The 25867-nt window shown below is 37.6% G+C and overlaps 8 protein-coding genes across 8 annotated transcripts; 4 read left to right on the forward strand and 4 right to left on the reverse strand.

Annotated features, from left to right (window-relative positions):
- Positions 1-5244: 5244 nt before the first annotated feature.
- LOC147871556 (histone H2B) lies at positions 5245-5695 on the reverse strand. Its single transcript, XM_087360729.1, has one exon. The coding sequence runs from the start codon at positions 5648-5650 to the stop codon at positions 5279-5281; it is 372 nt and encodes a 123-aa protein (XP_087216855.1). The 5' UTR covers positions 5651-5695; the 3' UTR covers positions 5245-5278.
- A 143-nt stretch (positions 5696-5838) lies between these two features.
- LOC147871557 (histone H2A) lies at positions 5839-6811 on the forward strand. The gene has a single exon (XM_087360731.1). The coding sequence runs from the start codon at positions 5887-5889 to the stop codon at positions 6259-6261; it is 375 nt and encodes a 124-aa protein (XP_087216857.1). The 5' UTR covers positions 5839-5886; the 3' UTR covers positions 6262-6811.
- Positions 6812-8502: 1691 nt separating this feature from the next.
- Positions 8503-8898, reverse strand: LOC147871558 (histone H4). Its single transcript, XM_087360761.1, has one exon. The coding sequence runs from the start codon at positions 8855-8857 to the stop codon at positions 8546-8548; it is 312 nt and encodes a 103-aa protein (XP_087216887.1). The 5' UTR covers positions 8858-8898; the 3' UTR covers positions 8503-8545.
- Positions 8899-9066: 168 nt separating this feature from the next.
- LOC147871559 (histone H3) lies at positions 9067-9549 on the forward strand. The gene has a single exon (XM_087360760.1). It carries the CDS (start codon positions 9108-9110, stop codon positions 9516-9518), a length of 411 nt encoding a protein of 136 aa, XP_087216886.1. The 5' UTR covers positions 9067-9107; the 3' UTR covers positions 9519-9549.
- A 6578-nt stretch (positions 9550-16127) lies between these two features.
- On the reverse strand, positions 16128-16606 carry LOC147871560 (histone H3). The gene has a single exon (XM_087360763.1). It carries the CDS (start codon positions 16567-16569, stop codon positions 16159-16161), a length of 411 nt encoding a protein of 136 aa, XP_087216889.1. The 5' UTR covers positions 16570-16606; the 3' UTR covers positions 16128-16158.
- Positions 16607-16777: 171 nt separating this feature from the next.
- Positions 16778-17174, forward strand: LOC147871561 (histone H4). Its single transcript, XM_087360764.1, has one exon. It carries the CDS (start codon positions 16820-16822, stop codon positions 17129-17131), a length of 312 nt encoding a protein of 103 aa, XP_087216890.1. The 5' UTR covers positions 16778-16819; the 3' UTR covers positions 17132-17174.
- Positions 17175-18865: 1691 nt separating this feature from the next.
- LOC147871562 (histone H2A) lies at positions 18866-19837 on the reverse strand. The gene has a single exon (XM_087360728.1). The coding sequence runs from the start codon at positions 19788-19790 to the stop codon at positions 19416-19418; it is 375 nt and encodes a 124-aa protein (XP_087216854.1). The 5' UTR covers positions 19791-19837; the 3' UTR covers positions 18866-19415.
- A 134-nt stretch (positions 19838-19971) lies between these two features.
- LOC147871563 (histone H2B) lies at positions 19972-20432 on the forward strand. The gene has a single exon (XM_087360727.1). It carries the CDS (start codon positions 20027-20029, stop codon positions 20396-20398), a length of 372 nt encoding a protein of 123 aa, XP_087216853.1. The 5' UTR covers positions 19972-20026; the 3' UTR covers positions 20399-20432.
- Positions 20433-25867: the final 5435 nt, after the last annotated feature.

The raw sequence follows: 25867 nt of genomic DNA on the forward strand, positions 1-25867 counted from the left end.
CTTTGAATTGTTAGCCTGCAATTTTGGTCATAAAATGTTCATTATCCTCCATAATTTGGATGCTGCAGTAGAAGTGTTTGGATAAGCATTCAATATTCATATTAGACATATCACTATATATCATGTTTACTTGACTGCAGAAGGAAGAAGGGATGCTTTGAATCTTGTACAAATACTTTCATCTACTTATTAAAAACAGATAATGCATTCTACAGAGAATTTAAATGCCATGAATAACAAACAAATAGTGGGAGGCATTTTCTGTGATTTAGAAAAAGCTTTTGATTGTGTTGATCATGACATTTTGTTATTGAAACTTAAATGTTATGGTATCAATGGGAAAGATCACACACTCTATGAATCTTACTTAAATAACAGATACATAAGAACAGTATTACATACTAATGACAATAACAATACAGCCTCGGATTGGCTTAGAGTTAGACGTGGATTTCCGCAAGGGTCTATATTGGGACTTTTGTTGTTTCTTTTATACATAAAAGATTTACCCTGGATAATAACTAAACTTGCTACACCTATAACTTTTGCTGATGATACTAGCATCCTATTTTCTCATTCTAATACAAATGACTTTAAAAAAAAATTCATGTAACAATTGAAAATATAAATAGATGGTTTAGAATGAACAGATTATCACTAAATTTTAATAAGACACATTATATTCATTTTAAAATTAAGAGAAAAATGTCAGATACTCTCACAATAAGTTATAATGATAAATTCATTAATAATATCTTCTGTACTAAATTCTTGGGAATTATGATTGTTGGTGCATTAACTTGGAAGAATCATAAAAAACTGAGCAAGGCTTGCTATGTAATTAGAAATATGAAACCGTATATGTCTACTTCAGTACTAAAGGCAATTTATTATGCTTCTTTTCATTCCTTAATGAGCTATGGCATCATCTTCAGGGGAAATTCATCTCATAGTTACACTATTTTTTTCCTTCAGAAAAAGGCAATTAGAAAAATGATGGGATGGCATCACAATATATATTTTCTTTATCATTGTTTGTATTACAAAACAAAACTCTTTTTCCATCAAACATTGACTCTCATACTATTGATACTAGACAGAGACAAAATTTGTATCTACCTCAAGCTAATCTAACTATTTATGAGAAAGGAGTTCATTATGCGGGTATAAAGATATTTAATAAATTACCCATGGAGATTAAGAATACCTCAAATAATCTTAAAAAGTTCAAGGTTGCATTAAGGCATTTTTTAATTACTCACTCGTTTTACACTGTGGAAGAGTACTTAATTGGATAACTAGTTATATTGTTTTGTATTTAGTACGCTGCTTGTCTAGATGTAATTCTTTAATGTATGTATTTCACGCTTTTATACTTGAGTTTGTGACGTGTTCTATATCCACTATTGGATTTCTGGAACTTGTAAATAAATAAATTAAATAAAATGTGACACATGGAAAATTGTGGGAAAAATTTAAAAAAAAAACGTAACTTATGTATTATTTCTTTTATGTTGTTTCAAAATGTAGAAGTGGCCAAGAGAGCTTAGAAAGATGCAATGTTATTGAAGCCATTAGAGAAGAGAAGATACCTTGTTTAATCCTGTCCTAATACCAAGGCAAATTTTACAAATATAATGGTGATGGACCATACCATAGTTCAAATAAATGCTGACTGACTTCTCACTGCAGAAACCTAGGTTCAGTCCTCTGGAACAGGTTCCAATCCAAGGTCGTCGGTTATCTGCCGATGGCCATTCCATTGTTGCTCCATACTCATCATGCTGCCAAGCAGCACATTATCATACCTTCAGTCCCAAGTTAGGGGCTTTTATCTCTGTCCCAGCACATGAGGAGATTGTTTTGTAACTGGATACTGGTCAGTGCCATAGAAAGTCTTCATCTGTTCTGCCTCCATCACTGGGCATTTGGTCCCCACAGGCATTTAAAGCAAAAGATGGTGGGCTTCCACTAGCAAAGATCCATTTGGTAAGCATGTGCCATTGCTGTTTCTGGTGCCTTGTGTCCACAGCATGTAGCATCATCTTGATCCATGGTACATTAGCTGCACTAGGATCTAGACTCTAGATTCTAGAGACTTTCTGTACCAAGGGTCATCAGTGCCTGCTGCTTTCTACACTTGGGGACTGTCACACAACAGACAGTGGGCCGCATACTTCTCGATATGTTTGGAAGGATATCGCCAGTTCGCTATGTCATGAAGTACAGATGTACTGACACAGATTCTTTTATAAGATGTTGTAGGTGCGTCATATTGTGATTTTAATTTAAGAGTTTCTTTCTGTTTGTGTATGATTTGTTGATTTATGCTAAAGAAATTACTTGTGAAGAAATTATATTCTAAAATAAAGAAAATCTGAAGAGCCGTAGTTCCTAAGCCTTTTATATAAGCAGTCTGGTACTATACTTTTCATCCATATGCTCATGTCTAAATTGGAATGTTACGATTATGGGCTTGCACTATGTTGATGTCAGTGGTGGTGTGTGTCAGTGAAAAATGTGAAATGTTGACAGCCCAGTGGCTGGCCACTGCAACTCCATTTCTCGAGACCAAACTTTTTAGTGAACCACTGTAATTTCTAATGAGACTAATATTTAACTTTATTAATGTGATGTTTACATGTAATAAGGATAGTGTATAGCCCTGGGAATATGAGACTGACATCCCTCATAACAGCTGCAGTAGGCAAAAGGTATGATGCATCTTAAGCCTGTTGTACCTTTAATGTCAACATCCTGTTCTAGTGTATTACCCATTTCCAAAACTGTAGTGACAGTAGTATAATAACGACATATAGTATTGAGGCAATACCACTAGAGTAGTTTCAAAGTTCAGTAATAAGGTGTTGTTTAATGTTTGATCATTTCTTATGAGTCAGCTGTCAATCAGAATGTGTCAGCAAATACTGTTCTGAAATATGGAATTAATTTTGATGTTCATTTGAAGTCTGTATTCAAAAGATTTTCATAATGAACGGCATGTGACTACAGTAGCTTAACTGCAACAGTTTCTTGCCTTGGGGCATTCTTTCGACGTGTGCTTCGACCATCTGTCGGTGACGCTGCAAATGAGAAACTTGAACGTGATTAACTGACTGCATTTTCTGCCTCAAAAGCCATCACTTCAGGTTGTAAGTGCTCCACTCTGCTGTTATTACTAGGGTCTTCGTGATGACGATGTAATTGTAGGTTGATACTGTGAAGCACAAAAATTTTATTGTACCTAAAACCTAATTCCTCTTCTGATGTATATACATATGTTGTAACAATTATTCCTGCTCTGCACTGTCGGGATCTTTTCTGTTACCAATAATCTAAATTGAACGTTGATTTGCAGAATGATATATATCATTCACAAAATTTTGCTTGTAAACCTGAATGGAACAGCTAGTTCACACATCCACTTTTATTGTTATACATGTTAAATTATGTTAAAAAGAAGTGCATAGTTGTAACGCATTATTCATAATAAAATTTCCAACATTCGAAATTTGGTTTCCATCAGAAAGAAATTTAACTTAAGCACCAAACATTTTAATCTCTTCATTGAGGATATTTACTTATTTCAGGAATTAAAATTTATGTGTTTTCAAATAAAAAAAGCATAGCACTGGTTTTAAAGTGAAATACATTAAGACACATGCATTTATGAAGTTTTAAGAGATATGTAAAGGGAAATAATTAAAAATCCACTGACAATGACATATGTGCACAGATTTCAAATCCAACATACCGAAATGTTAACATTGTATCTTTATTTTGAAATGCACTGGAAAGGTATCATAGACTGCCCTTGTTTAACAAAACACCCCTGTGGAATGAGATTAAGCTGGAACATTTTGTAGGATTCTTTTGCTTTTAATTCCAGCATAGCAATGGATTTACTTTTGGAAGTCATGTTTTGCCCTCCAAATCATGGGAAACAATGTGTGTACTTTCAGAAACAAATATGTGTTATACTCACCCTGCTCTGACTGTCAAAGTTTCCGGATGAAGGGAGCAGAGTACCAGGAACCGGCGTGTGCTGTGTGTGAGGGTGGGCAGATTCTCCTGCACCAGCACAAATGTGGCCGCAGTGGTTTCATTGACTTATGTGCCACACATCTTGTGGTCTATGCGTAATATGTAGGTGTCTCTAGGACTCTCCATTAAGAAGAAGTAATTATAAAAACATCACAAAATGCAGGCTGAAGATTTTGGTCAGTGAGAGAAATGAAGGTATTTTAGTAACTGGAAACTGAAGATCTCCTGAAATCTATTCAAGTGAGGTGCGCAGATAAAGTACAAGAATGGGCAGATAGGTTTGGAGGTCCTACATGACAACTTTGACATGCTTGGTTTGGGACCACAAAGGATACATGGTAAGCAAATTAATTCTATTCCTGTGCAAAACCAGAAACAGAAGTTTAAAAACACAAATAAATAATGAAGATTTGAAGTTTACTAAATCAAAAAGCTCGTAATTCCTCCTAAATAATTCGTATTTGCCCTCACGGGGACCAAAATTCGCAGCATTGAGTTGAGCCTTTACACGAGCTTCAAAATGGGCACTGCAGTGAATCGGTACGTGTTTTGGGTCATAGGATGCGTATTCCTAGTAGCTGACTGAAAATCAGCACCGATTTGAGAGAAAAATGTTGGCTGTAATAATGCCCACCATTCGGTAGCAAGTACTTAAATTAATAGAACGCTATGAAAGTGAATCAGTGTTAATATTATAAAATCCCACTTGAGTAGTGTACGGAAGAACATTCAAGGTTGTGATGACGCGCATGCACTTGGCGATTGGTGGAGGACAGAGATCGATAACTGCCGATTCGTCTTGACGTGTCTAACAAATTAGATGCAATCTTGAAACTTTGCATGCCGTGTAGTGTATTAGAATATAAATAAGCACACAAACAACTATTAACACAGACCCCTATTGCCAGGTCTTCTTTATGGAGGTAATAGTTGTATGTGTGCTTATTTATATAAAACAGATGCAATGTCGATATTAATGCGTCGAGGAAGAGCAACTAGTTGATACCACGAAACATTGGAATACGTAACCCAAGAAACAAGAACGCAAAATGCGAAGAGAAATAAACATCCAAAAATAATGGGAAACAAATACGGTCATAAAAAGAAAAATCTCACACGAGCACACACCTTAATGAAAAATAAAAGACGTAAAACTAAATACGAAAGACAAACATAACCACAAATGGAATCATTTGGGGCCCTGAAAAGGGCCGTTTTTAAACTGAAAGCAAGTCTATTTCGAACTGGTGTACTTAGTGACGGCCTTGGTCCCCTCACTCACCGCATGCTTAGCCAGTTCACCTGGTAGCAACAGTCGAACAGCAGTCTGTATCTCACGACTTGTGATCGTGGATCTCTTATTATAATGAGCCAACCTCGAAGCTTCAGCTGCAATTCGCTCGAAAATATCATTCACAAAACTATTCATGATGCTCATAGCCTTAGAGCTGATACCGGTGTCAGGGTGCACCTGTTTCAACACCTTGTAGATGTAGATGGCGTAACTTTCTTTCCTCTTGCGTTTCTTCTTTTTGTCAGTTTTCGATATATTCTTCTGGGCCTTACCGGCCTTTTTAGCAGCTTTACCAGACGTCTTTGGCGGCATGACACAACCAACAACCAACTTCGGTGCGGAATGCAAATTTTTGGAAAAGTGGTCGTTTTTAAGTGCGTAGGGTTCAAGGCTACTGTTACAACTCCGCGCCAATGAAAACATGACTTGTGACGTCTTTGTAAGTTATTGTCGGTGATTGGGTAGGGTTCAATTCCTCATAGTCCTACAAAATGGAGCGGTTTTTCGCAAAAATTGTATTCGAACACGTGTTACTGCTGTTCTTCGCAATGTCTGGTCGCGGTAAAGGTGGTAAGGTTAAAGGCAAGTCCAAGTCTCGGTCTAGTCGAGCGGGACTGCAGTTTCCGGTGGGCCGTATCCACAGGCTACTCCGCAAAGGAAATTACGCTGAGCGTGTTGGTGCCGGTGCTCCTGTGTACTTGGCTGCTGTGATGGAATATTTGGCTGCGGAAGTTCTTGAATTGGCTGGCAATGCAGCACGTGACAATAAGAAAACTAGGATTATTCCTAGACATCTGCAATTGGCGATCCGAAATGATGAAGAGCTGAATAAACTGTTGTCTGGTGTTACAATTGCTCAAGGTGGTGTGCTACCTAACATTCAGGCTGTGTTGCTACCGAAGAAGACTGAGAAGAAAGCTTAAAGAGTATCTGATTTTTAAAAACGGCCCTTTTAAGGGCCCCAAACTTTCTTAAGAGGGGTTCGTTTGTCACGAAGTACTATGTTATTTGCCTCAGCGAATCTTTGCATTGATCCTGCTGCACGATATGTTACTATCGCTTTCATCTTGTACGCATTGACATTCTTTATTTGTTTCCCATGTGGAATTGGAGTAAGTTGCTCTTATGTCATACGCCGACGACTTCTAATGGCAACGTGTGTGGGTTGCTCCTCACGATTAAACCTAGCTTTGGAGTGCGGTAGGTACAGTATTTTGTACGCCTTTCATATTCGCGACCTAGATATATACATTGTAATAAAGACGATTGGGATACTGTTCTCATTTCAGTCATCCAAATGAAGCATTTGCGAGCCAGCGTTCATTACACCATATTTTCTGATTCCTAGGACTTGCCTTTAAAATTTTCCAAGCTTTTGACCCATTCTGGAGTGTATTTCTGTTTGTACTAAATATGGTTTCTTGTAAGTTGAATGGTGTGGCAAAATTAAAAGACTAGCCCACTTCTGTATTACCACGCGGTCTTCTTCTAACCTTCGTAGTCGAGAATGTGTTGTCTGGTATTCACTTGGTGAATCTGTCTGACAGAATCAAGACCAGATATGTACTCGAGTTTGTAGTTTTCTTCGAGTAATGTATCCAGGTTCACGCCAAGCAAAGCAAGATGTTGGAAACGCCCATAACAAGCACAATATTGAAGATTTCTGTCTTTTGGGTTGTTGCGCTGTGTTGTCTGGTCGATGCTAACTGTAACGTTTTATTTGAGTTTAGTCCTACTAATGTGGTAGCGTAGCTTGGAATGGCGCAAGGCAGCTGATGTGATAATTCGTCTATGAGGCTACACCTTGTTTCCTTATTTCTAACACGACATAAATTTAACAATTTATTAAAACATTACCTACCTAATTCAGGCTAGTTCACTTTATCATTAGTACACTCTTGTTACGTAAATGTTGAATATTATTTAATTTACCCTTACTACCTATACTTGGATTCATCGCCTCAGCGCTTACCTGTTAGAAGTAGCCCGATCAGCTGCACGTTGCTCATAGGTTTGATGACCTCCTGCCATCTTGAAAGTTCTGACCGCGATCTCACTTCAACGTTTCTTTCTTATCCCCTGAGAGTAAGGTGAACTAGCCTTGCAGCTTAACTCTATGCCAGGAAATGACATCAACAGATTCCTACATGCAAATGTCTGCTCTTCTTAATTCTAACTAAGTTCAAATCTCTACATTCCTAATTTACAATATCTTAACCAAAACTAATTCACTACGTTTCAGAGGTCATACTGCCTCCGTCATCAGGGCGTTGGTTAGCATCGACCAGACTACACACCGCAACAACCCAGAAGACAGAAATCTTCATACTTACCTATGTGAAAACCTCAAATCTTACAAGCACAATATTGATTACCATGTAGTGGCATTGAATGCAACAAATCCTGTATTAATATAGGGTGTAGTCATAACTTGGGAGGGTAGCGAAACCGAACCCCGAAATAATGTAAGGAAACATTTCCGTAAACCTAAGCGCTTCAGCGGGCCGAAAAATCTCGGCCAAATCATGCGCTCAATATTTTCGGCGCTAGGTAACCTAACACAAGTGAGTACACGCCAGTCATATAAACAATATAAAGTATGCCTTAAAGTTTAAAATGCCTGGAAGCCTCAGTCCTAAGATTGCAGGGGAACTTTAGCGTGTATCACCAGACATTGAACCCTTATAAAAGTAACGTACTTTCCCCCAACGAAAGTAGGCGGAATGTGTAACCTTTAGCAACTAGAACCCAAATTATTTTCGGTAATCCTTGTTAAAAATTATAGACATACGCATAACATTTGAAAACTTTGTTCAAACGAACATCCGAAAATATCTGGTAAGCATTTGCCGTATCTCATGCGGAAGTAGCACCAACGGCAACTGAAATTCATATTGCGATGATACTGGTCCGTATTTATTGCCATCAAATTACGTAAAGAACAAACCTGGCTTGAATAGGCACGAATGACCCGCAATGTAGCAAAATGCATACTAAACTGCCTGCTAGCCATACGATACTTCATGTATCAAGTAAAGCATTGCAAAAAAAAACATTGCGCTAGGAAATAGAAGTTACGTCCGAAACAAGTAATAGAATAGCACGCAAAACATTCAGAAATCTAAGCATAACTGAATGGCGGAATAACCAAACTCTCAAGATAATTTGGGGCCCTGAAAAGGGCCGTTTAAAATCAAAACCGTTAATTTAACCGCCGAAACCGTACAGTGTACGACCTTGTCTCTTCAATGCATACACCACATCCATTGCTGTAACTGTCTTCCTCTTAGCATGCTCCGTGTAGGTAACAGCATCACGAATAACGTTCTCCAGAAACACTTTCAACACACCTCTGGTTTCTTCATAAATGAGACCGGAAATACGCTTAACACCACCACGTCGAGCCAGCCGCCTAATAGCGGGTTTCGTAATCCCCTGGATGTTGTCACGAAGAACTTTGCGATGTCTCTTCGCTCCTCCTTTACCAAGACCTTTACCTCCCTTACCACGACCAGTCATTGTTGTTCGAGAATATAGGACGCAATACCTGAAAATTTCCAAAATTTCTCTTCTTATGCTTCTGGTCAAGTTGTTACTGTCCAATCACAGAACAGAATTCTCAGTGGGCGTGTACAAATGGGTTTTTGTTCCAACTGTCCAATCGAATTACAGTATTCCAGGGTGGGCGGATCCAAATGCCATCATAGTTAGTATAAAATAACCACGTAAATCGGTCGACACTAAATCTTCCCCGGAGATATTAGGGACTATGGCACGTACTAAGCAAACTGCACGTAAGTCGACCGGTGGCAAGGCGCCAAGGAAACAACTTGCCACTAAGGCGGCTAGGAAGAGTGCTCCTGCTACGGGCGGTGTGAAGAAGCCTCACCGTTACAGACCCGGCACTGTTGCTCTACGAGAGATCCGCCGTTATCAAAAAAGCACAGAGCTGCTTATTCGCAAGTTGCCTTTTCAGCGGCTTGTACGCGAAATCGCCCAAGATTTTAAGACGGATCTTCGCTTCCAGAGTTCAGCTGTGATGGCGCTTCAGGAGGCTAGTGAAGCGTACTTGGTGGGGCTGTTTGAGGACACTAATCTATGTGCCATTCACGCAAAGCGTGTGACTATTATGCCCAAGGATATTCAACTTGCTAGACGCATCAGAGGCGAACGAGCTTAGGTATACTACATGTAAAACGGCCCTTTTAAGGGCCACAATTTCTCTCGAATGGGTTTGGTATGTTCTCCATTTGTCTATGATTATTAATTCTCCGACATTTCTATATCTATTATGCCTTCCAACCATTTCAGGTATTCCCTTTACATGTTAAAATTTGTATTTAGACTTATTTGCTGATGGAATGTTGAAGGCATATTTCACCTATCATTCCTACTTTTAACCCAGACTGATTTCCTAATGTTTAATGCTCAATGTGGGGGTCACTAAGTACATTCTGAATGCATCATTGTCCTCGTGTTCGAACGTAGAATTTTATCAGTTCAACAGATTGTTTCATTTGTATGATTTTGAGCTTGGTGTACAATACAAGTCTAAGACTAAAATTATGTAATTACTCCAGTTCTACTGTAACTAAATACCAACTGGGTTCTTGGGTCACTAATAAATGGAGAACTTATTACTTTATCTATGGAGCCTGAATGTTACCCTGATCTCAGCACATTCTGGTACCTTGTTTAATGAATTCTATGTCTACCAGCCAGCATTTTGGGAACTGTCCTTGTCGAAAGTGAAATTTCTTAAAGACGCATTACAGTATTATTCTTCCTTCTACTATGGCTACATCTCCAAAGTGGTCTTTCTGCAAGCTGACTAAAATCTGTGATGCATGTTACATGCCCCATCCATCTCATCAACCTGGTCATTGCATAAATGCACCATTTTTGTCAGCTACTGAATGTTCATTGGGATAGTGATCTTTGATAAACTTACATTCATCTGAGCCATTAGTAGCTCGGCCTAGTTCCTCTGAGAAAGACACTTATTAAAAAGCTGAAAATGTAAAAATGGCTACTTAATCAAATTCCAGTAGGTCTAAATATGGAAAAACTGTCAGAACACTGGAAGAAATCTATAAGAAGGGTAATGGAAATTGCTGTAGTAATTATTCCAAACATCACTACACAAAATTTTACCCACACATTCTTTGTTAACCCCACCATTCGGATGAAATTATAGGGAATCATCAGTGTGGATTTTGGCATAATCCATCACACACTGACAGGATACTTTGCACTCATAAGATATCTGAGTATATATAAGAATACAATTAACAGTATATCAGATATGGAGTTCAAGGAAGCCTATGATATGGTTCAGTTAGGGTAAAGTATTATTCAACATTCTTAATGAATTTGGTATTCCCACAAAAACTAGTTAACTGATTAACATGTATTTCAGTGGATCCTAGCAAAGTCTGAAGAGGTCTGATGCATTTTCTACTCACAATGGTCTTAAACATGGAGATTTATCACCGCAGCTGCATTTAAAATTTGCTTAAGAATACGTCATTAGGAAAGAACAAAAAGAGGCACATTAGCTTCTGGTCTGTGCTCATGATAATGATAATAAAAACATAATACTATTACACATTAGTAAGGAGAGGCACTACTACAGGTGTAGAAGTAAACATGGAAACTAATCACGTCTCATCGTCAGACAGTGAGATAAAATCATAATATACTTGAAATTGTGACCAACTTCAAATATTCGGTGTAAAACTTTGTCACTCACATTAGAGGAATGATAACGTGTGAAATGTTTAAGAAGAGAATATCTGAACTTTTTGCAGGATAAAGAAACAGGAGGCTGGAAATAACTGAATAAGGAGCTTCACAATATGTCCTCAGCAAAATACTAAAATGACCAAATCAAAGAGAATGAGATACTCAGGGCAGAAAGGATTTCATGTTTGTTTCTAGTAACCCTATATTCTGATGATAGGTATTCATTGAATTTAATGAGTTTCCATTTTTACCGTGATCTTTAGAGCCAAGGTAAAAGCACTCAATAAATGTTAAGCACATCTGTGCTTTAGATTTTAAGCTATCTGTCCATGTGATCTGGCACATTTTCATAACCACACATTTAATCCAAAATCTTCATACAGCATCAAACTAACTTCTTTTCTAAGGTGCTTTCCTTTGATTCCCACAAATGATTACAACTTTTGCATGAACCATAATTTTTTTTGTATTCCAATCAATTGTCCTGTTACACTTCATAATAACTTATCTCTATTATCAGATTTAAAGATATTAACAGTATACTCATTATACATTCAAGAAACCATTTTATATGCAAACAAAATGTGTGTCTGCACTGTAAACAAACAAGTACATACATATAACACAAGAAATAATAATGACTATCATAAATATGTACATAAGTTAGAACTTTATAATAGCAAACCGTCAGTAGTAGGTTGTTTCTTCTATAACAAACTGCCTACTTTAATAAAACAAATAAGAAATAACAATCAGTTTAAGAAGGAATTGAAGGACTTTCTTATTAAGGGGTGTTACTATTCACTACAAGACTGTCTTAATGAAGAATTTTCGAATATTGGCTACTGATAATCTAATGTGTATCTCCAATGGGATTATATTGTATTTTGATAATGTATAATATAGATTGACATATCCTATATCAATGTATTTTTGATCTACAGGAAATAAAGTATTATTATCATTATTATTATCACGCTGAACACTACAGGAGACAAAACTCTTCCCTGCCAAACCCCCTACTTGTTCAATAACTCAGAATTCTTGCCACCTATGACAGCTGTTCTCACGTTTTTCATAAATGTTCTTAGGTGTCTCTATGAGTCCTTTGGAAATAGCTGCTTTGCGTAATGGTTTATAAATTTCACATCTGCTTATAGTATGAACACAAGGCTTGGGCACTCTACTGTCAAAGTAGTATGCTGCACTATAATCAAGGAAATTACTCAAGGCAATACGAAAGAGAAAAATGAAGCTCCTTATTGAGACATGACAACTTCCTCCAAAACATTTTTCAAGGTAAGGTATTGGGGAAAAAATCGAGGTGACGACCAAGAATGTCACACCTTAAGAACACGATCAGTGAGATGGGATGTGCTTCATACACTGGCATAAAGATGATCGCAGAGGACCGAAGGAAGTGGCTGCAGCGACAAGGCCTGGCCTTTAGGAAATGATATTTTATGGAACTTAGGTTGAAGGTAATGGGTTCGACTGGCTGAAAATACACTTCAATATCAGTTTTGTTGCAATAGTGATGAAAATTCAGAAACAGTAACAACAGAGAAAATTTACCAAATAGCTGAAAAATACCAGTTGCTTACTTAAATCATTAGTATTCTTTGTCACATTTTAGGATTTGGGCTTGTTATTGTACATCTAATTTCCACAAATTGCATTATGATATATGGATAAGATAAGACAGAATGGCATTTTTAACATTTCAATTAATTATATTTTATGCTTGCAACTTTTGAACCGTTACTCTTCAGTCTGCATGAAAGTTATAAGCCAGTAGCACAGAGATCCACCTGATAACGGACTGTAAACAAACATGTCGTGACGTACCTGAATTTCATAAGTATTGATGAAGTATTGAGTCTCGCCTAATTCCTTTAGTTGTTCATCAAATGCCGTCCATAATTTATCCTCATCTGCACTGTCGTTGTGCTTTTCATGCGATACGGCATACAATTCTTCGTGTTTCCTACCTCATTCTATCAGTTTTTTACCAATTGTACAATTCAATGCGAATCTTAGACACACAAGCAGAAATTCAATCAGAAGCGAAAGTTTCATTTTTGGCTATTTAGCGACGTTCAGTGTCAGAAATTATTTTTTCAATTATTCTGCTAATGCAATTCATGCGTCTCTAAACTTATTTGTTAATCACATTATCCCTAAACTGCCAAGCAAACTTACAAGCGACCACAGAAGTAGCAAGAGTAATCTTTGCCCTATGATCGACGGTAGTACCAATCTCATAACATATTTGTTTGTATGAGTATAGAGGTTATTGTAATGAATAATAGTAGTTCGGAGTTTATTTTTGCATATGAATGCCTCATAGCTGCATGAAGTAGGCTGTTTATTTTACACAAATGATTTAGGTTCTAAGTAAGAGTATGTACAGCTTTCAAAGTGGTGTAATGGCCCAGATATTGTCGAAATTTTGGGGTAGATGACATCAGGCCAGCCCTAAACCTCTGGAACATGTATTAGCTAGCTAGTTAGAGGCATACATACAAATTCGTGTTTATTTTATACAGCATGGCGTGTTTTCTTAGTAATAGACGTGACACATCAGTAAAGATACCAAATGTAGAGAAAAATGACAATATTGTTGTTTACATGATCAAGGTGAGAGTGGGCGTTATATCATAGACAGTGCTCCATCGATACAGTGATTTTCTTGATCTTCATGAGAAACTTGTCTCAGGTCATGGGGTAGCAAAGGATATTTTACCACCAAAGAAAGTGATTGGAAATCGGGATCCAGCTTTTATTGAGAAAAGAAGAGGATCCCTAGAAGCATACAGAGAGTTTATAGCACACTAGCAAAATGACCTTATGTACATATTTATGATAGTCATTATTATTTCTTGTGTTATATGTATGTACTTGTTTGTTTACAGTGCAGACACACATTTTGTTTGCATATAAAATGGTTTCTTGAATGTATAATGAGTATACTGTTAATATCTTTAAATCTGATAATAGAGATAAGTTATTATGAAGTGTAACAGGACAATTGATTGGAATACAAAAAAAATTATGGTTCATGCAAAAGTTGTAATCATTTGTGGGAATCAAAGGAAAGCACCTTAGAAAAGAAGTTAGTTTGATGCTGTATGAAGATTTTGGATTAAATGTGTGGTTATGAAAATGTGCCAGATCACATGGACAGATAGCTTAAAATCTAAAGCACAGATGTGCTTAACATTTATTGAGTGCTTTTACCTTGGCTCTAAAGATCACGGTAAAAATGGAAACTCATTAAATTCAATGAATACCTATCATCAGAATATAGGGTTACTAGAAACAAACATGAAATCCTTTCTGCCCTGAGTATCTCATTCTCTTTGATTTGGTCATTTTAGTATTTTGCTGAGGACATATTGTGAAGCTCCTTATTCAGTTATTTCCAGCCTCCTGTTTCTTTATCCTGCAAAAAGTTCAGATATTCTCTTCTTAAACATTTCACACGTTATCATTCCTCTAATGTGAGTGACAAAGTTTTACACCGAATATTTGAAGTTGGTCACAATTTCAAGTATATTATGATTTTATCTCACTGTCTGACGATGAGACGTGATTAGTTTCCATGTTTACTTCTACACCTGTAGTAGTGCCTCTCCTTACTAATGTGTAATAGTATTATGTTTTTATTATCATTATCATGAGCACAGACCAGAAGCTAATGTGCCTCTTTTTGTTCTTTCCTAATGACGTATTCTTAAGCAAATTTTAAATGCAGCTGCGGTGATAAATCTCCATGTTTAAGACCATTGTGAGTAGAAAATGCATCAGACCTCTTCAGACTTTGCTAGGATCCACTGAAATACATGTTAATCAGTTAACTAGTTTTTGTGGGAATACCAAATTCATTAAGAATGTTGAATAATACTTTACCCTAACTGAACCATATCATAGGCTTCCTTGAACTCCATATCTGATATACTGTTAATTGTATTCTTATATATACTCAGATATCTTATGAGTGCAAAGTATCCTGTCAGTGTGTGATGGATTATGCCAAAATCCACACTGATGATTCCCTATAATTTCATCCGAATGGTGGGGTTAACAAAGAATGTGTGGGTAAAATTTTGTGTAGTGATGTTTGGAATAATTACTACAGCAATTTCCATTACCCTTCTTATAGATTTCTTCCAGTGTTCTGACAGTTTTTCCATATTTAGACCTACTGGAATTTGATTAAGTAGCCATTTTTACATTTTCAGCTTTTTAATAAGTGTCTTTCTCAGAGGAACTAGGCCGAGCTACTAATGGCTCAGATGAATGTAAGTTTATCAAAGATCACTATCCCAATGAACATTCAGTAGCTGACAAAAATGGTGCATTTATGCAATGACCAGGTTGATGAGATGGATGGGGCATGTAACATGCATCACAGATTTTAGTCAGCTTGCAGAAAGACCACTTTGGAGATGTAGCCATAGTAGAAGGAAGAATAATACTGTAATGCGTCTTTAAGAAATTTCACTTTCGACAAGGACAGTTCCCAAAATGCTGGCTGGTAGACATAGAATTCATTAAACAAGGTACCAGAATGTGCTGAGATCAGGGTAACATTCAGGCTCCATAGATAAAGTAATAAGTTCTCCATTTATTAGTGACCCAAGAACCCAGTTGGTATTTAGTTACAGTAGAACTGGAGTAATTACATAATTTTAGTCTTAGACTTGTATTGTACACCAAGCTCAAAATCATACAAATGAAACAATCTGTTGAACTGATAAAATTCTACGTTCGAACACGAGGACAATGATGCATTCAGAATGTACTTAGTGACCCCCACATTGAGCATTAAACATTAGGAAATCAGTCTGGGTTAAAAGTAGGAATGATAGGTGAAATATGCCTTCAACATTCCATCAGCAAATAAGTCTAAATACAAATTTTAACATGTAAAGGGAATACCTGAAATGGTTGGAAGGCATAATAGATATAGAAATGTCGGAGAATTAATAATCATAGACAAATGGAGAACATACCAAACCCATTCGAGAGAAATTGTGGCCCTTAAAAGGGCCGTTTTACATGTAGTATACCTAAGCTCGTTCGCCTCTGATGCGTCTAGCAAGTTGAATATCCTTGGGCATAATAGTCACACGCTTTGCGTGAATGGCACATAGATTAGTGTCCTCAAACAGCCCCACCAAGTACGCTTCACTAGCCTCCTGAAGCGCCATCACAGCTGAACTCTGGAAGCGAAGATCCGTCTTAAAATCTTGGGCGATTTCGCGTACAAGCCGCTGAAAAGGCAACTTGCGAATAAGCAGCTCTGTGCTTTTTTGATAACGGCGGATCTCTCGTAGAGCAACAGTGCCGGGTCTGTAACGGTGAGGCTTCTTCACACCGCCCGTAGCAGGAGCACTCTTCCTAGCCGCCTTAGTGGCAAGTTGTTTCCTTGGCGCCTTGCCACCGGTCGACTTACGTGCAGTTTGCTTAGTACGTGCCATAGTCCCTAATATCTCCGGGGAAGATTTAGTGTCGACCGATTTACGTGGTTATTTTATACTAACTATGATGGCATTTGGATCCGCCCACCCTGGAATACTGTAATTCGATTGGACAGTTGGAACAAAAACCCATTTGTACACGCCCACTGAGAATTCTGTTCTGTGATTGGACAGTAACAACTTGACCAGAAGCATAAGAAGAGAAATTTTGGAAATTTTCAGGTATTGCGTCCTATATTCTCGAACAACAATGACTGGTCGTGGTAAGGGAGGTAAAGGTCTTGGTAAAGGAGGAGCGAAGAGACATCGCAAAGTTCTTCGTGACAACATCCAGGGGATTACGAAACCCGCTATTAGGCGGCTGGCTCGACGTGGTGGTGTTAAGCGTATTTCCGGTCTCATTTATGAAGAAACCAGAGGTGTGTTGAAAGTGTTTCTGGAGAACGTTATTCGTGATGCTGTTACCTACACGGAGCATGCTAAGAGGAAGACAGTTACAGCAATGGATGTGGTGTATGCATTGAAGAGACAAGGTCGTACACTGTACGGTTTCGGCGGTTAAATTAACGGTTTTGATTTTAAACGGCCCTTTTCAGGGCCCCAAATTATCTTGAGAGTTTGGTTATTCCGCCATTCAGTTATGCTTAGATTTCTGAATGTTTTGCGTGCTATTCTATTACTTGTTTCGGACGTAACTTCTATTTCCTAGCGCAATGTTTTTTTTTGCAATGCTTTACTTGATACATGAAGTATCGTATGGCTAGCAGGCAGTTTAGTATGCATTTTGCTACATTGCGGGTCATTCGTGCCTATTCAAGCCAGGTTTGTTCTTTACGTAATTTGATGGCAATAAATACGGACCAGTATCATCGCAATATGAATTTCAGTTGCCGTTGGTGCTACTTCCGCATGAGATACGGCAAATGCTTACCAGATATTTTCGGATGTTCGTTTGAACAAAGTTTTCAAATGTTATGCGTATGTCTATAATTTTTAACAAGGATTACCGAAAATAATTTGGGTTCTAGTTGCTAAAGGTTACACATTCCGCCTACTTTCGTTGGGGGAAAGTACGTTACTTTTATAAGGGTTCAATGTCTGGTGATACACGCTAAAGTTCCCCTGCAATCTTAGGACTGAGGCTTCCAGGCATTTTAAACTTTAAGGCATACTTTATATTGTTTATATGACTGGCGTGTACTCACTTGTGTTAGGTTACCTAGCGCCGAAAATATTGAGCGCATGATTTGGCCGAGATTTTTCGGCCCGCTGAAGCGCTTAGGTTTACGGAAATGTTTCCTTACATTATTTCGGGGTTCGGTTTCGCTACCCTCCCAAGTTATGACTACACCCTATATTAATACAGGATTTGTTGCATTCAATGCCACTACATGGTAATCAATATTGTGCTTGTAAGATTTGAGGTTTTCACATAGGTAAGTATGAAGATTTCTGTCTTCTGGGTTGTTGCGGTGTGTAGTCTGGTCGATGCTAACCAACGCCCTGATGACGGAGGCAGTATGACCTCTGAAACGTAGTGAATTAGTTTTGGTTAAGATATTGTAAATTAGGAATGTAGAGATTTGAACTTAGTTAGAATTAAGAAGAGCAGACATTTGCATGTAGGAATCTGTTGATGTCATTTCCTGGCATAGAGTTAAGCTGCAAGGCTAGTTCACCTTACTCTCAGGGGATAAGAAAGAAACGTTGAAGTGAGATCGCGGTCAGAACTTTCAAGATGGCAGGAGGTCATCAAACCTATGAGCAACGTGCAGCTGATCGGGCTACTTCTAACAGGTAAGCGCTGAGGCGATGAATCCAAGTATAGGTAGTAAGGGTAAATTAAATAATATTCAACATTTACGTAACAAGAGTGTACTAATGATAAAGTGAACTAGCCTGAATTAGGTAGGTAATGTTTTAATAAATTGTTAAATTTATGTCGTGTTAGAAATAAGGAAACAAGGTGTAGCCTCATAGACGAATTATCACATCAGCTGCCTTGCGCCATTCCAAGCTACGCTACCACATTAGTAGGACTAAACTCAAATAAAACGTTACAGTTAGCATCGACCAGACAACACAGCGCAACAACCCAAAAGACAGAAATCTTCAATATTGTGCTTGTTATGGGCGTTTCCAACATCTTGCTTTGCTTGGCGTGAACCTGGATACATTACTCGAAGAAAACTACAAACTCGAGTACATATCTGGTCTTGATTCTGTCAGACAGATTCACCAAGTGAATACCAGACAACACATTCTCGACTACGAAGGTTAGAAGAAGACCGCGTGGTAATACAGAAGTGGGCTAGTCTTTTAATTTTGCCACACCATTCAACTTACAAGAAACCATATTTAGTACAAACAGAAATACACTCCAGAATGGGTCAAAAGCTTGGAAAATTTTAAAGGCAAGTCCTAGGAATCAGAAAATATGGTGTAATGAACGCTGGCTCGCAAATGCTTCATTTGGATGACTGAAATGAGAACAGTATCCCAATCGTCTTTATTACAATGTATATATCTAGGTCGCGAATATGAAAGGCGTACAAAATACTGTACCTACCGCACTCCAAAGCTAGGTTTAATCGTGAGGAGCAACCCACACACGTTGCCATTAGAAGTCGTCGGCGTATGACATAAGAGCAACTTACTCCAATTCCACATGGGAAACAAATAAAGAATGTCAATGCGTACAAGATGAAAGCGATAGTAACATATCGTGCAGCAGGATCAATGCAAAGATTCGCTGAGGCAAATAACATAGTACTTCGTGACAAACGAACCCCTCTTAAGAAAGTTTGGGGCCCTTAAAAGGGCCGTTTTTAAAAATCAGATACTCTTTAAGCTTTCTTCTCAGTCTTCTTCGGTAGCAACACAGCCTGAATGTTAGGTAGCACACCACCTTGAGCAATTGTAACACCAGACAACAGTTTATTCAGCTCTTCATCATTTCGGATCGCCAATTGCAGATGTCTAGGAATAATCCTAGTTTTCTTATTGTCACGTGCTGCATTGCCAGCCAATTCAAGAACTTCCGCAGCCAAATATTCCATCACAGCAGCCAAGTACACAGGAGCACCGGCACCAACACGCTCAGCGTAATTTCCTTTGCGGAGTAGCCTGTGGATACGGCCCACCGGAAACTGCAGTCCCGCTCGACTAGACCGAGACTTGGACTTGCCTTTAACCTTACCACCTTTACCGCGACCAGACATTGCGAAGAACAGCAGTAACACGTGTTCGAATACAATTTTTGCGAAAAACCGCTCCATTTTGTAGGACTATGAGGAATTGAACCCTACCCAATCACCGACAATAACTTACAAAGACGTCACAAGTCATGTTTTCATTGGCGCGGAGTTGTAACAGTAGCCTTGAACCCTACGCACTTAAAAACGACCACTTTTCCAAAAATTTGCATTCCGCACCGAAGTTGGTTGTTGGTTGTGTCATGCCGCCAAAGACGTCTGGTAAAGCTGCTAAAAAGGCCGGTAAGGCCCAGAAGAATATATCGAAAACTGACAAAAAGAAGAAACGCAAGAGGAAAGAAAGTTACGCCATCTACATCTACAAGGTGTTGAAACAGGTGCACCCTGACACCGGTATCAGCTCTAAGGCTATGAGCATCATGAATAGTTTTGTGAATGATATTTTCGAGCGAATTGCAGCTGAAGCTTCGAGGTTGGCTCATTATAATAAGAGATCCACGATCACAAGTCGTGAGATACAGACTGCTGTTCGACTGTTGCTACCAGGTGAACTGGCTAAGCATGCGGTGAGTGAGGGGACCAAGGCCGTCACTAAGTACACCAGTTCGAAATAGACTTGCTTTCAGTTTAAAAACGGCCCTTTTCAGGGCCCCAAATGATTCCATTTGTGGTTATGTTTGTCTTTCGTATTTAGTTTTACGTCTTTTATTTTTCATTAAGGTGTGTGCTCGTGTGAGATTTTTCTTTTTATGACCGTATTTGTTTCCCATTATTTTTGGATGTTTATTTCTCTTCGCATTTTGCGTTCTTGTTTCTTGGGTTACGTATTCCAATGTTTCGTGGTATCAACTAGTTGCTCTTCCTCGACGCATTAATATCGACATTGCATCTGTTTTATATAAATAAGCACACATACAACTATTACCTCCATAAAGAAGACCTGGCAATAGGGGTCTGTGTTAATAGTTGTTTGTGTGCTTATTTATATTCTAATACACTACACGGCATGCAAAGTTTCAAGATTGCATCTAATTTGTTAGACACGTCAAGACGAATCGGCAGTTATCGATCTCTGTCCTCCACCAATCGCCAAGTGCATGCGCGTCATCACAACCTTGAATGTTCTTCCGTACACTACTCAAGTGGGATTTTATAATATTAACACTGATTCACTTTCATAGCGTTCTATTAATTTAAGTACTTGCTACCGAATGGTGGGCATTATTACAGCCAACATTTTTCTCTCAAATCGGTGCTGATTTTCAGTCAGCTACTAGGAATACGCATCCTATGACCCAAAACACGTACCGATTCACTGCAGTGCCCATTTTGAAGCTCGTGTAAAGGCTCAACTCAATGCTGCGAATTTTGGTCCCCGTGAGGGCAAATACGAATTATTTAGGAGGAATTACGAGCTTTTTGATTTAGTAAACTTCAAATCTTCATTATTTATTTGTGTTTTTAAACTTCTGTTTCTGGTTTTGCACAGGAATAGAATTAATTTGCTTACCATGTATCCTTTGTGGTCCCAAACCAAGCATGTCAAAGTTGTCATGTAGGACCTCCAAACCTATCTGCCCATTCTTGTACTTTATCTGCGCACCTCACTTGAATAGATTTCAGGAGATCTTCAGTTTCCAGTTACTAAAATACCTTCATTTCTCTCACTGACCAAAATCTTCAGCCTGCATTTTGTGATGTTTTTATAATTACTTCTTCTTAATGGAGAGTCCTAGAGACACCTACATATTACGCATAGACCACAAGATGTGTGGCACATAAGTCAATGAAACCACTGCGGCCACATTTGTGCTGGTGCAGGAGAATCTGCCCACCCTCACACACAGCACACGCCGGTTCCTGGTACTCTGCTCCCTTCATCCGGAAACTTTGACAGTCAGAGCAGGGTGAGTATAACACATATTTGTTTCTGAAAGTACACACATTGTTTCCCATGATTTGGAGGGCAAAACATGACTTCCAAAAGTAAATCCATTGCTATGCTGGAATTAAAAGCAAAAGAATCCTACAAAATGTTCCAGCTTAATCTCATTCCACAGGGGTGTTTTGTTAAACAAGGGCAGTCTATGATACCTTTCCAGTGCATTTCAAAATAAAGATACAATGTTAACATTTCGGTATGTTGGATTTGAAATCTGTGCACATATGTCATTGTCAGTGGATTTTTAATTATTTCCCTTTACATATCTCTTAAAACTTCATAAATGCATGTGTCTTAATGTATTTCACTTTAAAACCAGTGCTATGCTTTTTTTATTTGAAAACACATAAATTTTAATTCCTGAAATAAGTAAATATCCTCAATGAAGAGATTAAAATGTTTGGTGCTTAAGTTAAATTTCTTTCTGATGGAAACCAAATTTCGAATGTTGGAAATTTTATTATGAATAATGCGTTACAACTATGCACTTCTTTTTAACATAATTTAACATGTATAACAATAAAAGTGGATGTGTGAACTAGCTGTTCCATTCAGGTTTACAAGCAAAATTTTGTGAATGATATATATCATTCTGCAAATCAACGTTCAATTTAGATTATTGGTAACAGAAAAGATCCCGACAGTGCAGAGCAGGAATAATTGTTACAACATATGTATATACATCAGAAGAGGAATTAGGTTTTAGGTACAATAAAATTTTTGTGCTTCACAGTATCAACCTACAATTACATCGTCATCACGAAGACCCTAGTAATAACAGCAGAGTGGAGCACTTACAACCTGAAGTGATGGCTTTTGAGGCAGAAAATGCAGTCAGTTAATCACGTTCAAGTTTCTCATTTGCAGCGTCACCGACAGATGGTCGAAGCACACGTCGAAAGAATGCCCCAAGGCAAGAAACTGTTGCAGTTAAGCTACTGTAGTCACATGCCGTTCATTATGAAAATCTTTTGAATACAGACTTCAAATGAACATCAAAATTAATTCCATATTTCAGAACAGTATTTGCTGACACATTCTGATTGACAGCTGACTCATAAGAAATGATCAAACATTAAACAACACCTTATTACTGAACTTTGAAACTACTCTAGTGGTATTGCCTCAATACTATATGTCGTTATTATACTACTGTCACTACAGTTTTGGAAATGGGTAATACACTAGAACAGGATGTTGACATTAAAGGTACAACAGGCTTAAGATGCATCATACCTTTTGCCTACTGCAGCTGTTATGAGGGATGTCAGTCTCATATTCCCAGGGCTATACACTATCCTTATTACATGTAAACATCACATTAATAAAGTTAAATATTAGTCTCATTAGAAATTACAGTGGTTCACTAAAAAGTTTGGTCTCGAGAAATGGAGTTGCAGTGGCCAGCCACTGGGCTGTCAACATTTCACATTTTTCACTGACACACACCACCACTGACATCAACATAGTGCAAGCCCATAATCGTAACATTCCAATTTAGACATGAGCATATGGATGAAAAGTATAGTACCAGACTGCTTATATAAAAGGCTTAGGAACTACGGCTCTTCAGATTTTCTTTATTTTAGAATATAATTTCTTCACAAGTAATTTCTTTAGCATAAATCAACAAATCATACACAAACAGAAAGAAACTCTTAAATTAAAATCACAATATGACGCACCTACAACATCTTATAAAAGAATCTGTGTCAGTACATCTGTACTTCATGACATAGCGAACTGGCGATATCCTTCCAAACATATCGAGAAGTATGCGGCCCACTGTCTGTTGTGTGACAGTCCCCAAGTGTAGAAAGCAGCAGGCACTGATGACCCTTGGTACAGAAAGTCTCTAGAATCTAGAGTCTAGATCCTAGTGCAGCTAATGTACCATGGATCAAGATGATGCTACATGCTGTGGACACAAGGCACCAGAAACAGCAATGGCACATGCTTACCAAATGGATCTTTGCTAGTGGAAGCCCACCATCTTTTGCTTTAAATGCCTGTGGGGACCAAATGCCCAGTGATGGAGGCAGAACAGATGAAGACTTTCTATGGCACTGACCAGTATCCAGTTACAAAACAATCTCCTCATGTGCTGGGACAGAGATAAAAGCCCCTAACTTGGGACTGAAGGTATGATAATGTGCTGCTTGGCAGCATGATGAGTATGGAGCAACAATGGAATGGCCATCGGCAGATAACCGACGACCTTGGATTGGAACCTGTTCCAGAGGACTGAACCTAGGTTTCTGCAGTGAGAAGTCAGTCAGCATTTATTTGAACTATGGTATGGTCCATCACCATTATATTTGTAAAATTTGCCTTGGTATTAGGACAGGATTAAACAAGGTATCTTCTCTTCTCTAATGGCTTCAATAACATTGCATCTTTCTAAGCTCTCTTGGCCACTTCTACATTTTGAAACAACATAAAAGAAATAATACATAAGTTACGTTTTTTTTTTAAATTTTTCCCACAATTTTCCATGTGTCACATTTTATTTAATTTATTTATTTACAAGTTCCAGAAATCCAATAGTGGATATAGAACACGTCACAAACTCAAGTATAAAAGCGTGAAATACATACATTAAAGAATTACATCTAGACAAGCAGCGTACTAAATACAAAACAATATAACTAGTTATCCAATTAAGTACTCTTCCACAGTGTAAAACGAGTGAGTAATTAAAAAATGCCTTAATGCAACCTTGAACTTTTTAAGATTATTTGAGGTATTCTTAATCTCCATGGGTAATTTATTAAATATCTTTATACCCGCATAATGAACTCCTTTCTCATAAATAGTTAGATTAGCTTGAGGTAGATACAAATTTTGTCTCTGTCTAGTATCAATAGTATGAGAGTCAATGTTTGATGGAAAAAGAGTTTTGTTTTGTAATACAAACAATGATAAAGAAAATATATATTGTGATGCCATCCCATCATTTTTCTAATTGCCTTTTTCTGAAGGAAAAAAATAGTGTAACTATGAGATGAATTTCCCCTGAAGATGATGCCATAGCTCATTAAGGAATGAAAAGAAGCATAATAAATTGCCTTTAGTACTGAAGTAGACATATACGGTTTCATATTTCTAATTACATAGCAAGCCTTGCTCAGTTTTTTATGATTCTTCCAAGTTAATGCACCAACAATCATAATTCCCAAGAATTTAGTACAGAAGATATTATTAATGAATTTATCATTATAACTTATTGTGAGAGTATCTGACATTTTTCTCTTAATTTTAAAATGAATATAATGTGTCTTATTAAAATTTAGTGATAATCTGTTCATTCTAAACCATCTATTTATATTTTCAATTGTTACATGAATTTTTTTTTAAAGTCATTTGTATTAGAATGAGAAAATAGGATGCTAGTATCATCAGCAAAAGTTATAGGTGTAGCAAGTTTAGTTATTATCCAGGGTAAATCTTTTATGTATAAAAGAAACAACAAAAGTCCCAATATAGACCCTTGCGGAAATCCACGTCTAACTCTAAGCCAATCCGAGGCTGTATTGTTATTGTCATTAGTATGTAATACTGTTCTTATGTATCTGTTATTTAAGTAAGATTCATAGAGTGTGTGATCTTTCCCATTGATACCATAACATTTAAGTTTCAATAACAAAATGTCATGATCAACACAATCAAAAGCTTTTTCTAAATCACAGAAAATGCCTCCCACTATTTGTTTGTTATTCATGGCATTTAAATTCTCTGTAGAATGCATTATCTGTTTTTAATAAGTAGATGAAAGTATTTGTACAAGATTCAAAGCATCCCTTCTTCCTTCTGCAGTCAAGTAAACATGATATATAGTGATATGTCTAATATGAATATTGAATGCTTATCCAAACACTTCTACTGCAGCATCCAAATTATGGAGGATAATGAACATTTTATGACCAAAATTGCAGGCTAACAATTCAAAGCTACATTAAGCAAGAGGAATACTCAGAGGTATATATCATATCTAGTCTGGATTCTAACAAACTCTCTTGAAGCTCAACTTTCAGTAGGGGCAAGTAAGATTGGATTTGTGGTTTTCATGGTTTTCTGGATTGATGCCATAAACTTGTAGGGGTTACCAACATGAATAAAGTGCCAAACCCTAGATGACCAC

Source organism: Zootermopsis nevadensis, unplaced genomic scaffold (assembly GCF_977971745.1).
Source record: "Zootermopsis nevadensis isolate Lab colony 2312 unplaced genomic scaffold, Znev_1.0 Znev_ptg000046l, whole genome shotgun sequence".
Lineage (NCBI taxonomy): Eukaryota > Metazoa > Arthropoda > Insecta > Blattodea > Termopsidae > Zootermopsis > Zootermopsis nevadensis.